The following is a 15103-nucleotide window of genomic DNA, read 5'->3' as shown; positions in this document are numbered from 1 at the left end:
TACACAGTATGAAATTTGCCGTCTTAACCAACCATTTTTAGGTGTGCAGGCCAGTGATATCAAATACATTCGCCTTCATGCAACCATCATCACCGTCTCTCACATAAGTCTTTTCATCTTGTAAAGCTGAAACTGTCTCCATTAAAACAACAGCTCTCCTTCCTTCACCCATGGGCCCCGACCATCCCCGTATACTCTCCGTCTGTGTGGTTCTGACCCTTCTAAGCACCTCACATAAGGAGAACCGCACAGCCTTCGTCTTCTGGCTTATTTCACTTAGCGTCATGTCCTCAGGGTTCGTACGTGTTGGAGCATATTGCAGGCTTTCCCTCCTCTCTCAGGCTGAATAATATCCCCTTGTGTGTAGAAACCGCAGTTTGCTTATCCATTTATGTATCAGGGGACATTGGGGTTTCTTCCATTTTTCTGGTCTGTATGTTTTTGAACTGTTATTTAAGAATCAGGTTAACTAAAAGTTGTCCTTATGGTTTGTCTCTTAGACGCACAGCCTTTAGTAATTTTTGAATTTTTAAAATAATTCTTTTATGTCAGTCGCATAGGTGAAGTTTTGTAGCTTACTATTTATAATATTAAAGAAAAATGAACACATCTATTCCAGATTGATCTTGTCAGTTTCTTCACTCTAGTTATCAGCACATGCTAATGACTGAAATATTAAATACCTGAGGGACGCCTTTGGCATTGAGTTCTTTCACTTAATGTTTATTTCTTCCATAATTAGTTGTTACACTTTTCAGCATAGTTTTTCTATTTGAAAAATCACCACTGGATTGAAGCCAGTGCATTATCAGTGTGGTCAGCAATTTAAAACACCTCCCTCTAAGTCACCATTATGTACCTAGTCAACTGATAAAAATATACAGAATGATGACGCCCAGCCCTGGAAGGTGTGTCCCAGTCAGGGAATAGCTGGGCTATATGGTGCCTATTGAAGTATGCACTGCCTTAAACAGTTACCACTGTGTTTCAGAAAATGCTGCATTCTCTGCTAATGCACAGACAATAACAGCGGCACCAAGTCCTCTCAGCCTGAACCAGCTGATCATCTGGTAGCTGGGCAAACCAGGGTCCTTGCTCTGCTTTCCCTATGAAAACAACTCGAAACGCCGGATACAGTTTTTTAAAGAACATTTTTGTGTGTGTGTATTCACAAGCGGTTGGGTTAGTTAGGATGCACAGACGTCAACATTTAAATGAAAACAGAAACCCAGAAGTGTGAGCAGAGTGCTGGAGGCAGCTCTCGCCTTGAGGACCTTTTCTAAAATTGAGTGAAGTTGAACTTCAATTTAGGGGCTTTTATTGGGCACAGGAATAAAGGAAAGTCCAGGGTTTGCTTAAGGTGATGATCTAGGCTGCCAGTGGGCTTCGAGCTGGGACACTGAAGGGCCACCAGGCACAGACGAGTTAGAAACCAGAGAACTGTCACCAAGCAGGGAGGAGGCAGGGAGGGGTGAGCCGGGAGACGGGCCTCGACACGTGCACACCGCTGTGTGTTACACAGGTGACTGATGAGAAACTCCTGTGCAGCACTGGGGACCCTACCCGGTGCTCGTGGGGCCCTAACTGGGAAAGAAATCTGAAGAAGAGGGGCTGTATATATAGGGCCAAGAATCCACCTGCTAATGCAGGAGATGCAGGTGCAACCCCTGGGTCGGGAAGATCCCCTGGAGGAGGAAATGGCAACCCACTCCAGCATTCTTGCCTGGGAAATCCATGGACAAAGGAGCCTTACAGGCTATAGTCCATGGAGTTGCAAAGAGCTGGACACGACTTAGCAACTAAACAAGAACTATGTGTGTGTGTGTGTGTGTGTGTGTGTGTGCGTGTGTACATATTCACTTTGCTGCACAGCAGAAACTGATACAACATTATAAAGCAACTTTGTGGCCCTTTGGACTGTAGCCCACTGGGCTACTCTGTCCATGGGATTCTCCAGGCAAGAATACTGGAGCGAGTTGCCATCTCCTTTTCCAGGGGACCTTCCCGACCCAGGGATCGAACTCAGGTCTCCTGTGTGTCCTGCACTGCAGGCAGTTCTTTACCCACTGAGTCATCGGCGAAGCCCTCAAAGCAACTGTGAAAGTGAAAGTGAAGTCGCTCAGTCGTGTCCGACTCTTTGCGACCCTGTGAACTGTAGCCCAGCAGGCTCCTCCATTCTTGGGATTCTCCAGGCAAGCATACTAGAGTGGGTTGCCATTTCCTTCTCCAGGGGAACTTCCCGACCCAGGGATCAAACCCAGGTCTCCCACATTGCGGGCAGACGCTTTAACCTCTGAGCCACCAGGGAAGCCCAACTTCAATTAAATAAAAAAAGAAAGAAAGAAAGAAACCAGTAAACTAGAAACCACCTTAGTGCTGAGTGAGGTGCCCCTGAAAATCCTCGCCTATAAGCTGACGCCCGAACTCTCAGGTCAGTGTGCCCTGGGATACGAGGCTGAAAACTTGCTCTAAAGTCATCCAGACATGCTGACATCTCCAGGGTCTGTCAGGGTCAGATGGGGGCTGGAGGACCACTTCCAATCCCATCAAATCCGAGCCTGCATTTGGAAAGAGTAGCAACATAGGGTGACAAAAAACAAAGTACGATGAACCCAGGGTCTTAAAAATTCTGAACAACAGGATGAGAGCTGCAAACAGATGAGATGCTGGAATTACCAGCCACAGATAGAAGAGTCATGGTTAGTGTGTGCTGTAAAGGGAAAGACTTTAAAGGACTTGAAAATATTTTCTAAAGCAGTTAAAGGCATTTAAAAATCACCAGACATATTTGTATAAGAATAAACTCCCGAAGAAGGCAGTGGCACCCCACTCCAGTACTCCTGCCTGGAAAATCCCGTGGACGGAGGAGCCTGGTGGGCTGCAGTCCATGGGGTCACTGAGGGTCGGACACGACTGAGCGACTTCCCTTTCACTTTTCCATGCATTGGAGAGGGAAATGGCCACCCACTCTAGTGTTTTTGCCTGGAGAATCCCCGGGATGGGGGAGCCTGGTGGGCTGCTGTCTCTGGGGTCACACAGAGTCGGACACGACTGAAGTGACTTAGCAAACTCCCCAAAATAAAAACAAAACAACTGAAAATTCAGAATCTGTATGGATTTGAGATCTAATTACATGCAGAAAATGCCTAGAATGTAGGTGAGAGGAAAAGAGATGGAAAATATGAGAAATTCATGAAATGAAAGAATAGGAAGATCTAATTTACATCGGTGTGAGTTCATAATGAGTGGAGAGAGAATGGAACACAGATGTTAAATTAATAAGTCCAGCCTGATAATTCTGTAGCCTCTAGAACTTTGAGAGCATAAACACGTCTAAAGCCACCCAGTTTTTCGTACTTTGTTGTGACATCCCTGGGAAGTTAGTATGCCCACGTGTTTGGGAATTAAGAGACATACTTCTAAACAGGTCATAAGTCAAAGAAAAAATAAAAATGAAAGTTAAAAATGCTTTGAATTAAATGATAATGAAAATAGCGCATATCTAAGAGATTAGATCCATGCAGCAGCAGAGTGGTATCCATAGTCTTAAGTTTATAAATCAAGAAAGAAGGAAGGGTAAAAATAAACGAGTGAAATATCCAAGATAAGAAGTTAGAAGAATCAAAAAGACTCTGAGAATGTAGAATGCAGGACATAACAAAAATAAGAGCAGAAATCAATGAAATAAAAACAAAAACTGAGTAGCAAGCGCTGAGGAATCTCAAACATAACGCCAAATACTTGAAGAAGCGAGGTGCAGAAGAACCAAGTAATATTCCATTTGCAAAAGTATTTGAAACAAAACTAAACGCGTTGTCCGGGGTAAAACATTTCCAGTGGCATCTATGTCTGAGCCAGAAGGGGCTGGCAGGGCCGGAGCAGGAGGGCGGAGGCGGGGGGCGGCGGGCGCGTCTGTCTTAGCCTCGCAGCTCCTCCACGCGCTCCCGTCACATCCTCTGCCCGTTTCCCTAACAAGGTGATTGCGGACATGGAGGCGCAGGTGCACAGGCTGAGAGAGGAGCTGGTCAGCGTGAACTCGCAGCGGAAGCAGCAGCTGGTGGAGCTGGGGCTCCTCCGGGAGGAGGAGAAGCAGAGGGCCGCGCGGGACCACGAGGCCGCGGTGAGCAAGCTGAAGGCCGAGTCGGAGAAGATGCGGCTCGAGCTGAAGAAGACCCACGCGGCCGAGACGGAGCTGACGCTGGAGAAGGTAGGCGGCCGGGCGGTGGGAAGCGGGCCGGCGCGCACAAGGCCCAGGCCGCCGCCTGGCCTTCCCGGCTCACCCCTCGGGGCGGTGGCCTGGAGCCGGCCCCCAGTTTATAACCCTTTCAGGAGCGCCGTCTGCACGTCTCAGGCTTCCCTAACTCACCCGTGTCTCCCGGAGGCGGACAGATGGAACACCCCCTGCCAAGTGACTAAAGACGCGCCGAGCGTCACACGGGGCAGCAGTATGTGGGCTCTGGCGTCGAGTGGAGGCCCTTGAAAGGGCTGGGCTTTGTCCCCTATGAGCAGCGGAAGCCGGGGGTCCACGCCCGCGGAGGGCAGAGCTGGACGCAGGGAGACTAGTTCAGCCACTGCGGGCACTCGGGCGGGGGGTGACCCTGCTGGGGCGGCCAGGGGCAGGGAGGGCGGTGACCGGCCCCGTCCCCTTGAGGCCCAGGTGTCTGCAGCGGGGCTCAGGGTTTGCTTCCGGCTCAGATGTGTCGGGGCGGCGGGGGGGCAGAGGGGGCGGCTGCAGGGCACACGGCCTCGGTCCCCTCTGCTGAGAGGCAGGCGAGCGTCCGAGCCTCGGGGACACAGCTGGCTGCGGGGCCTTCGTGCACCCAGTGGGGTCGCGGGTGGCCATCCCGTCGGAGCAGCACAGTCAGAGCTTTGAGGCAGAGTGCGCAGTGTCCGCACCGGGGCGGCTGCTGCGGGGCCGCCTCAGCCTCTGGCCACAGCGAGGGCCGATGCGGACAGAGCCGCCATCCCCGCCCCCGGACAGCTCCCACCCCCGCCGCTCATCGCCGCCCACCCGGCAGTGTCTCCAAGGACACAGGCTTCGGTCCAGATAGTGAAGCCAGACTTAAAACAGGCAGCGGAGGCCTCGGTTCTCTTGAATCAGGCAGGTGTCCACGTTTTAAAGGGTTCTTTTCAATAAGAGCAGAAAGTTCTCAAGTATAGGTTTATCTGTGTTGCTAACTAATTTACAGGTTATAGATAATAATATAGATGATAAGTACCGCCAGTAACTTATCTGGCCAGCATTATCCCAGCACTTGGGAGCCATGCAGAAAGGGGAGATCGAAAGGCCCCTGCCCCTGAGAAGCCCGTGGGCAAGGACGGCTGCGGGACACGCAGGGGCTGTGAGCAGGGCGTGGTGAGCGGGGGAGGCGCGCTCGAGTAAGGGCGTCCGGGGCACACCTGGGACAGGTGAGATTCACCTGGACGTCCAGGGTACACCCGGGATAGGTGAGCTTCACTTGGACGCGGGGCTGGGGCGAGCAGGCGCTGAGCCACACCGTGAGGGCCGTGTCTGTGGCTGGGCGGCCAACGGGGCGGCGCGGCGCGGTTCGGGCAGGGCCTGACCAGCAGGCCCGCCGAGCCCACACGGCACTGGTCTTAGCTCCGAGCTCAAACCCCGGGGTCGCTCAGGGCTCCTTCGCCGTGAAGTGTCAGGACCCAGGGGGCTGTTAGGAGGCTCTTCCGTCAGCGTTGGCAGGACCAGCGCAGCGGGGGGGTCAGTCCAGGAGGGGCCCCCAGGGCGCCTCGAGGTGCCTGAAGTGGCGACCCCACCGGAGGAGGCGCGGCTCAGAGTCGGCCCAGCGGGCAGCCGTTCCGTGCGCGTCCTGCCCTCGGCATTCAGGAGCGGCCCTGTCGGGGCCTCTGGTCTGGGAGAGAGAGGATGAGCTCCGTTCGGGCCCAGTAGCGATGTGGGTTGGAGGAGCGTTTGTAGACGACCCTCAGAGCGGAGGCTGCAGCGCCGGGGCTGAGGAGCGGACCCCCAAACCACCAGCCGTGCAGGACTCGTGAAGTCGGGGAGGAGAGAGAGAAGGGTTGTGCAGAGGAAGCGGAGAAAAGTGTACTTTCCTGAAAATAGCGGCAGAGCCGGTTTGGAAAGGACGCTTGTCGAGGATGGGACAGAAAATCCGGAAGGCCTAGCGGGGAGGAAGGTCCAGGATTTGGAACTGAGAATGGCTGTGACCGTGGGCAGAGACTGCAGGCGGCGCTGTGGTCGGAGGGCGGCTGCAGGGGACCGTGGGCAAGGCGGGAGCGCTCGGGGACGGGGCGCCGCAGGAAGGAGCGGTCCACAGAGCGCAGGAGCTGGGGTTTAGGCTGAAAACGTCTGGAAATGCACGAGCGGAGGAGGAGCCGCCTGGCGGGACTGTGGACCCTGATGCTTGCGGCTGGGATGCAGCTGTGAGCCCACTTCCGTCCAGCCGCGCGGACAGCTGCCGGTCCTGGAGGCCGCCTCCCTCGCTCCTGCCCGCAGGTCTCTGCCCCAGGAAGGGTCCCCGGCCTCTCACCCCGCTGCCCTCTCCCCTCGGTAGAGCATCAGGGCGGGCGGGCTGCTCAGTGCGACACCCAGGCCAAAATTCTTTTGTTTTTTTAAAACATTTTGCTTTAAAAGTTATCTAAATTGATGCAAAAATTAACATCTTCATATTAAAAATTTTGTCAGCATTTCCATTTTCCTCCTTAGTTTAAGATCCCAGTTGAATTACAGGGTCGAATTGCTTTTCGACAACGTTGTGCTAGTTTATATTTTTCCCCACAGAATATGTTTCGTAGAGCCAGTCCTTGGTATTAACACTCTAATTTGGGGGCCAGGGTGTTGGTGAGAAACATTGATTGCTTCTAATTTCATGTTTAAGAGTGAGACTGGGTATTTACAGCAGATCTGCTAGTCATTCTTCTTTTGCTGAGAATTGTGTCCGTGTCCTTTGTGTCTTGTCTGTTGATGTCCTGGCATCGTTCTCATCACCTTATGTAAACTTCGTATTCAGGATGATAAAATTCTTTGTGGCAAGCATGTTTGGTATTTGCCGTTTACTTTTGTCCTTTGATTTTATGAAACACGAAACTTTTATTTGTATTTAGTATATTCTGTCAGTTCCTTTGTGAAATCTCCAGTGTAAGTAGTGGCTTTAAGCTTCACAATTGGATATCTTAAAATATATGAACGCATCACACATTTTTCACACTGTACTGAATTTAAAAAGCTCTTGTGAAATTGACATGGTACTTACAGGCTTGGGCTCCTGATCTATAATTTTAATGGCATCTGAAGGACTATAATGGAATTCTGCCAGGCGGAAATCACCAAAAGGCCTGGAGCAACAACTCAGCATCTTTTTCAAATTTAAGAAAAGCTCCATATGGTGTAATTATCCAAAGCTAAGGTCACAGAAACTACTTACACCTTTGAGATTTATAATTAAAAGATTAATATTAACTTATGAAGACATTGTCATTTTGGCTTAAAATGGATTTTTGATCTCAATTCTGTTCTTTTTACTTTGATCTTTTCCCCAAGGTTTTCCTTTGCAAGGAAAGTGAAGTTTGTGTCCTTAAAATTTTAAATTAAATATTATTCACGAACAGTTCAAATTTACAAACACTGATCGACACACATGTCGGGCTTGGCCCTCACAGAGCTCAAGAGTTGGGGAGCTTCCGGTGGGCGTTTCCTGGGCGTGTGCACCGGAGCTCGGGCGCTGGGCTCTAGCAATACCTCGGAACATAACAATCAGTTAATCTAATACAAAAGAAAAAACCTGCGCAGACGGAAACTTGGAAAACTTTCAGTTCAGTCGGTCAGTCGTGTCCCACTCTGCGACCCCATGAACCGCAGCACACCAGGCCTCCCTGTCCATCACCAACTCCCAGAGCATACTCAAACCCATGTCCACTGAGTTGGTGATTCCATCCAACCATCTCAATTTTGTCGTCCCCATCTCCTCCGGCCCTCAATCTTTTCCAGCATCAGGGTCTTTTCCAATGAGTCAGTTCTTCACAACAGGTGACCAAAGTATCGGAGTTTCAGCATCAGTCCCTCTAATGAATATTCAGGACTGATTTCCTTTAGGATGGACTGGTTGGATCTCCTTGCAGTCCAAGGGACTCTCAAGAGTCTTCTCCAACACCACAGTTCAAAAGCATCAATTCTTTGGTGCTCAGCTTTCTTTATAGTCCAACTCTCACATCCATACATGATGACTACTGGAGAAAACATAGCTTTGACTAGATGGATCTTTGTTGGCAAAGTAATATCTCTGCTTTTTAATATGCTGTCTAGGTTGGTCATAACTTTTCTTCCAAGGAGCAAGCGTCTTTTAATTTCATGGCTGCAGTCACCATCTGCAGTGATTTTGGAGCCCCCCAAAATAAAGTCTGACACTGTTTCCACTGTTTCCACATCTATTTGCTCTGAAGTGATGGGACCAGATGCCATGATCTTTGTTTTCTGAATGTTGAGCTTTAAGCCAACTTTTTCAGTCTCCTCTTTCACTTTCATAAAGAGGCTCTTTAGTTCCTCTTCACTTTCTGCCATAAGGGTGGTGTCCTCTGCATATCTGAGGTTATTGATATTACAGCCAGCAATCTTAATTCCAGCTTGTGCTTCATGCAGCCTGGCATTTCACATGATGTACTCTACATATAAGTTAAATAAGCAGGGTGACAATATACAGCCTTGATGTACTCCTTTCCCTATTTGGAACCAGTCTGTTGTTCCATGTCCAGTTCTAACTATTGCTTCTTGACCTGCATACAGATTTCTCAAGAGGCAGGTCAGCTGGTCTGGTATTCCCATCTCTTTAAGAATTTTCCACAGTTTGTTGTTATACACACAGTGAAATACTTTGGGCCTGTTCATAATCTGTGTGTGATGATCTGGTGTTCACTTATATTTGTTGTTCAATCACTCAGACATGTCCAAGTCTTTGTGACCCCATGGACTGCAGCATGCCAGGCTTCCCTGTCCTTCACCATCTCCCAGAGTTTGCTCAAACTCATGTCCATTGACTTGGTGATGGCATCGAACCATCTCATCCTCTGTCATCCCCTTCTTCTCCTACCTTCAGTCTTTCCCAGCATCAGGGTCTTTTCCAATGAGTCAGCTCTTCACATCAGGTGGCCAAAGTATCAGAGCTTCAGCATCAGTCCTGCTGATGAGTATTCAGATGTGATTTCATTTAGGATTGAGTGGTTTGACCTCCTTGCAGTCCAGAGTACTCTCAAGAGTCTTCTCCAACAGTACAGGTCAAAACATCAATTCTTCAGCGCTCAGCCGTCTTTATGGTCCAGCTCTCACATCCGTACTTGGCTACTGGAAAAAGCATAGCTTTGATTATATGTTGGCGAAGTAATGTTCCTGCTTTTTAATATGCTGTCTAGGTTTTCATAGATTTTCTTCCAAAGAGCAAGCATCTTTTAATTTCATGGCTGCAGTCACTATCTGCAGTGATTTTGGAGACCAAGAAAACAGTGTCTGTCACTGTTTCCATTTTTTCCCCATCTATTTGCCATTAAGTGATGGGACCAGATGCCATGATCTTCGTTTTTGAATGTTTAGTTTTAAGTTAGCTTTTTCACTTTCCTCTTTTACCATCTTCAAGAGGCTCTTTAGTTCCTCTTCGATTTCTGCCATAAGGGTGGTGTCATTTGCATATCTGAGGTTATTGATATTTCTCCTGGTAATCTTGATTCTAGTTTGTGCTTCATCCAGTCCGGCATTTTGCATGATGTACTCTGCTTATTCACATTTAAAATTTTAAAGTTTCTTCAATTGCCTCAATTGTAAGCCCCCTTTGGGTGGTAATAGGGGCTATGTCTCATACACATGTAATGAGAGGAGCTGCATGTCCTTTCAAGGCTCAGTTTTACACCAGTTTGCAGCTCTCTGCTGCTTCTGATTCTCATGTGATGCACCTGTTTCACAGTGATTCCATGAAGTAAACACTGGAATCGTTTCTGGGGTGTTTGCTTATGAAGCAGAAATAGCAGCATGTCTGTCATCATTTGAGCTTGAATACTTACATGGTCAAGGTCTCACCACCGCCACGTGAGTGGCACTGCAGAGTCTGGCATGTGGACGGAGGAGGGCAGCGTGCCCAGTCTCCAAGGACCTTCTGCACCTCCTCCCTCCGCCCTGCTGCCCCAGGCAGAACACTCCTGCTTTCTAGCAAGTCTGGAGAGCAGATCCCAGTCTGGTGCCTAAGCTAGACAGCTGTCTTACCGGGAGAAAATTAAAAGAGTGTATTTTATGTTAGGGGTTATTTGAAAATAACATCTAGAATTATAAATAAATCAGTTTGTTTTAAAAGTAAACGTTTAAAATTTCCAAGTCCCCCCTTTCACTCTGTGGCCTGGCTTCCCAATGTGCTGACTCTGCCAGTAGCGATGGGAGCGCCGCCATTCACGGGACCTTGCTGGCTTTATCCTTTGGGATGTTCTTGAGGGAAATTTTTTTTACCTAGAATGAAGGAAAAATCTGTTAGGTCAATGCAGCAAAAGGTAGCTATTGACTTGAGAAGTTGCTGAAAGGAGAGCAGTGTACTTGCCATCTTCAGGGAGCGACGCTCAGACTGAGGAGCGGGCGCCAGGATCCGTGCGCAAAGGCTTCTGGGTGTGTGTTCGCCTCCTGAGAGGGCGCGTGGCGAGCAGACGCGCATCAGGTGTCGGGTGTCCGGTCTGAGGTTGCGGAGGAGTCGGCACAGGACAGCGGACGGCCCTGGCCCGAGAGCCAAGTCTCGTTCTGACCATCGTTCATCACAAAAGGAAAGCAGTTATTGTGGGGGAAGCAGGGCTTCCTGATTCAGTATCATGAGGATTAAATATGATTTTAAGTGATCAATTGAGTACTTTACAAGATACAGTAAAAAATAATAGTAACTGTACATGACCAGGAAAAGTGTAATTGGCTTAAATAAACCTCTTCGTCTTCACAAGTAGTCAAGGAAATACTGAGACAAGCTACTTTTCATATATCAATTAAGCATGTTACTATTACTATAAATAGTACCAAGTATTGTTTTAAAATAGGGTACAAAATATCAAGGGTGCAGTGAATAAATATTCTAAAGTGCTGTTACTGAGTGTAAATTGCTACAACCTTCCTGAAAGCCTTCAGTAGCCTATGTTAGTAAGTTTTGTTTTGTTTCTTTTTTTTACTTTATTTTGCTTTACAGTGCTGTATTGGTTTTGCCATACATTGACATGAATCAGCCATGGGTGTACACGACTTCCCAATCATGTACCCCTCTCCCACCTCCCACCCCATATCATCTCTCCCGATCATCCCCATGCACCAGCCCCAAGCATCCTGTATCCTGTATTGAACATAGACTGGCAATTCATTTCTTACATGATAGTATACATGTTTCAATGCCATTCTCCCAAATCATCCCACCCTCTCCCTCTCCCACAGAGTCCAAAAGTCCATTCTAAACATCTGTGTCTGTTTTGCTGTCTCGCATACAGGGTTATCATTACCATCTTCCTAAATTCCATATATATGTGTTAGTATACTGTATTGGTGTTTTTCTTTCTGGCTTACATCACTCTGTATAACAGGCTCCAGTTTCATCCACCTCATTAGAACTGATTCAAATGTATTTTTTTAATGGCTGAGTAATACTCCATTGTGTATATGTACCACAGCTTTCTTATCCATTCATCTGCTGATGGACATCTAGGTTGCTTCCATGTCCTGGCTATTATAAACAGTGCTGCGATGAACATTGGGGTACACATGTCTCTTTCAATTCTGGTTTCCTTGGTGTGTATGCCCAGCAGTGGGATTGCTGGGTCATAAGGCAGTTCTATTTGCCATTTTTTAAGGAATCTCCACACTGTTCTCCATAGTGGCTGTACTAGTTTGCATTCCCATCAACAGTGTAGGAGGGTTCCCTTTTCTCCACACCCTCTCCAGCATTTATTGCTTGTAGATTTTTGGATCGCAGCCATTCCGACTGGTGTGAAGTGGTACCTCATCGTGGTTTTGATTTGCATTTCTCTAATAATGAGTGATGTTGAGCATCTTTTCATGTGTTTGTTAGCCATCCGTATGTCTTCTTTGGAGAAATGTCTATTTAGTCCTTTGGCCCATTTTTTGATTGGGTCGTTTATTTTTCTGGAATTGAGCTGCAGGAGTTGCTTGTATATTTTTGAGATTACTTGTTTGTCAGTTGCTTCATTTACTATTATTTTCTCCCATTCAGAAGGCTGTCTTTTCACCTTGCTTATAGTTTCCTTTGTTGTGCAGAAGCTTTTAATTTTAATTAGATCCCATTTGTTTATTTTTGCTTTTATTTCCAGTATTCTGGGAGGTGGATCATAGAGGATCCTGCTGTGATTTATGTCGGAGAGTGTTTTGCCTATGTTCTCCTCTAGGAGTTTTATAGTTTCTGGTTCAACTTTCCAAAACTGAACCAGGAAGAAATAGAAAATCTTAACAGACCCATCACAAGCATGGAAATTGAAACTATAATCAGAAATCTTCCAGCAAACAAAAGCCCAGGTCCAGACGGCTTCACAGCTGAATTCTACCAAAAATTTAGAGAAGATCTAACACCTATCCTACTCAAACTCTTCCAGAAAATTGCAGAAGGTAAACTTCCAAACTCATTCTATGAGGCCACCATCACCCTAATACCAAAACCTGAGAAAGATGCCACAAAAAAAGAAAACTACAGGCCAATATCACTGATGAACATAGATGCAAAAATCCTTAACAAAATCCTAGCAATCAGAATCCAACAACACATTAAAAAGATCATACACCATGACCAAGTGGGCTTTATCCCAAGGATGCAAGGATTCTTCAATACCCGCAAATCAATCAATGTAATTCACCACATTAACAAATTGAAAAATAAAAGCCATATGATGATCTCAATAGATGCAGAGAAGGCCATTGACAAAATTCAACATCCATTTATGATGAAAACTCTCCAGAAAGCAGGAATAGAAGGAACATACCTCAACATAATAAAAGCTATATATGACAAACCCAAAGCAAACATTATCCTCAATGGTGAAAAACTGAAAGCATTTCCCCTAAAGTCAGCAACAAGACAAGGGTACCCACTTTCACTGCTACTATTCAACATAGTTCTGGAAGTTTTGGCCACAGCAATCAGAGCAGAAAAAGAAATAAAAGGAATCCAAATTGGAAAAGAAGAAGTAAAACTCTCACTGTTTGCAGATGACATGATCCTCTACATAGAAAACCCTAAAGACTCCACCAGAAAATTACTAGAGCTAATCAATGAATATAGTAAAGTTGCAGGATATAAAATCAACACACAGAAATCCCTTGCATTCCTATACACTAATAATGAGAAAGTAGGAAAAGAAATTAAGGAAACAATTCCATTCACCATTGCAACAAAAAGAATAAAATACTTAGGAATATATCTATCTAAAGAAACTAAAGACCTATATATAGAAAACTATAAAACACTGATGAAAGAAATCAAAGAGGACACTAATAGATGGAGAAATATACCATGCTCATGGATCGGAAGAATCAATATAGTGAAAATGAGTATACTACCCAAAGGAATCTACAGATTCAACACAATCCCTATCAAGCTACCAGCAGTATTTTTCACAGAGCTAGAACAAATAATTTCACAATTTGTATGGAAATACAAAAAACCTCAAATAGCCAAAGCAATCTTGAGAAAGAAGAATGGAACTGGAGGAATCAACCTGCCTGACTTCAGGCTCTACTACAAAGCCACAGTCATCAAGACAGTATGGTACTGGCACAAAGACAGAAATATAGATCAGTGGAACAAAATAGAAAGCCCAGAGATAAATCCACACACGTATGGACACCTTATCTGTTAGTAAGTTTAAAAATATCTATGCCTTTTGATCTAGTAATCTTTTCTGGCTACCATAATATCAGTATTAACACCTGAAAATGATATCCCTCTAAACACAAATTAATCTCATGAATATTGTAAAAAGATCCAATAAAATAACTAGGCAGTAGAGGTTAGTATTGCATTTAAAACATCATGTAATAGAGTATTAAAAAGCAAAGACATTACTTTTCCAGCAGAAGTCCATATAGTCAGAGTGATGGTTTTTTCAGTAGTCATGTACAGATGTGAGAGTTGGACCATAAAGAAGGCTGAGTGCCAGAGAGTTGACACTTTTGTATTGTGATGCTAGAGAAAACTTTTGAGAGTCCTTTGGACAGCAAGGAGATCCAACCAGTCCATCCTAAAGGAAATAAACCCTACATGTTCATTGGAAGGACTGATGCTGAAGGTAAAGCCCCAGTACTTTGGCTACCTGATGTGAAGAGCCAACTCTTTGGAAAAGATCCTGATGCTGGGAAAGATTGAAGGCAGGAGGAGAAGGGGATGACAGAGGATGAGATGGTTGGATGGCATCACCAACTCAATGGACATGAGTTTGAGCAGACTCTAGGAGATAGTGAAGGATAGGGAAGCCTTGCTTGCTGCAAGTCATAGGGTCGCATAGAGTTGGACATGACTTAGCTACTGAACAACAACAGCTTATCATGGCCACATCAGATTATTCCAAGAATGCAAAAATGGCTTGATATTAGGAATGCTATTAGTATAATTCACTATATTGATAAATCAAAAGTGAAAAATTATATGAAGTCTTCTCCATATTCTTTACAGTGAGCCCAAGCTTCTGTAAAAAAGAGTCGCAAAACCGTGGACAAGTGAGGTCGGGAGTTTATTTTACTCTCTCATCACAGTCTGGTTCAGGGTGGGAGCCAATGGTTCCGTCCCAAGAGGTCATGGAGGGCCAGGCTGGCTGGTGGCCTGGCTCCGTCATCTCCAATGTGGAGCCTCCTTCTGCCTCGCGTGGTTCCTGCGTCACCAGGGCTTAGGCAGCAGGAAGGGGCAAGGAGGACGAGGACCACCGATGTGCTTCTCAGGAAGTGCAACGGCAGCTGCCTCTCACTCCCACCAAACCGCACTGGAGAAATCCTAGTCCTGGGCTGCTGCAGGGGAGCAGGTGCTTGTGAGCACGTGCACAGAGGGTTACTGTTTCAAAAGAGAAGCATGGATGCTGCGGGCAATTAGCATGGCACGTTTGTAATGCTTTAGTGTTTGATACCTACTCTGTG

The 15103-nt window shown here is 46.5% G+C and overlaps 1 protein-coding gene across 1 annotated transcript in view; it reads left to right on the top strand.

Annotated features, from left to right (window-relative positions):
• CEP112 (centrosomal protein 112) overlaps positions 1–15103 on the top strand; it is a 320978-nt gene that overhangs the window by 210071 nt on the left and 95804 nt on the right. The window contains exon 21 of the mRNA XM_052658249.1: positions 3977–4207. Coding sequence (XP_052514209.1) covers positions 3977–4207 — 231 coding nt within the window. The remainder of the gene's footprint in view (positions 1–3976; positions 4208–15103) is intronic.

Source organism: Budorcas taxicolor, chromosome 19 (genome assembly GCF_023091745.1).
Source record: "Budorcas taxicolor isolate Tak-1 chromosome 19, Takin1.1, whole genome shotgun sequence".
In the NCBI taxonomy this organism is placed as follows: Eukaryota; Metazoa; Chordata; class Mammalia; order Artiodactyla; family Bovidae; genus Budorcas; species Budorcas taxicolor.
The sequence above is the reverse complement of the archived record's forward strand: the minus strand, read 5'-3'. Positions and strand labels throughout refer to the sequence as shown.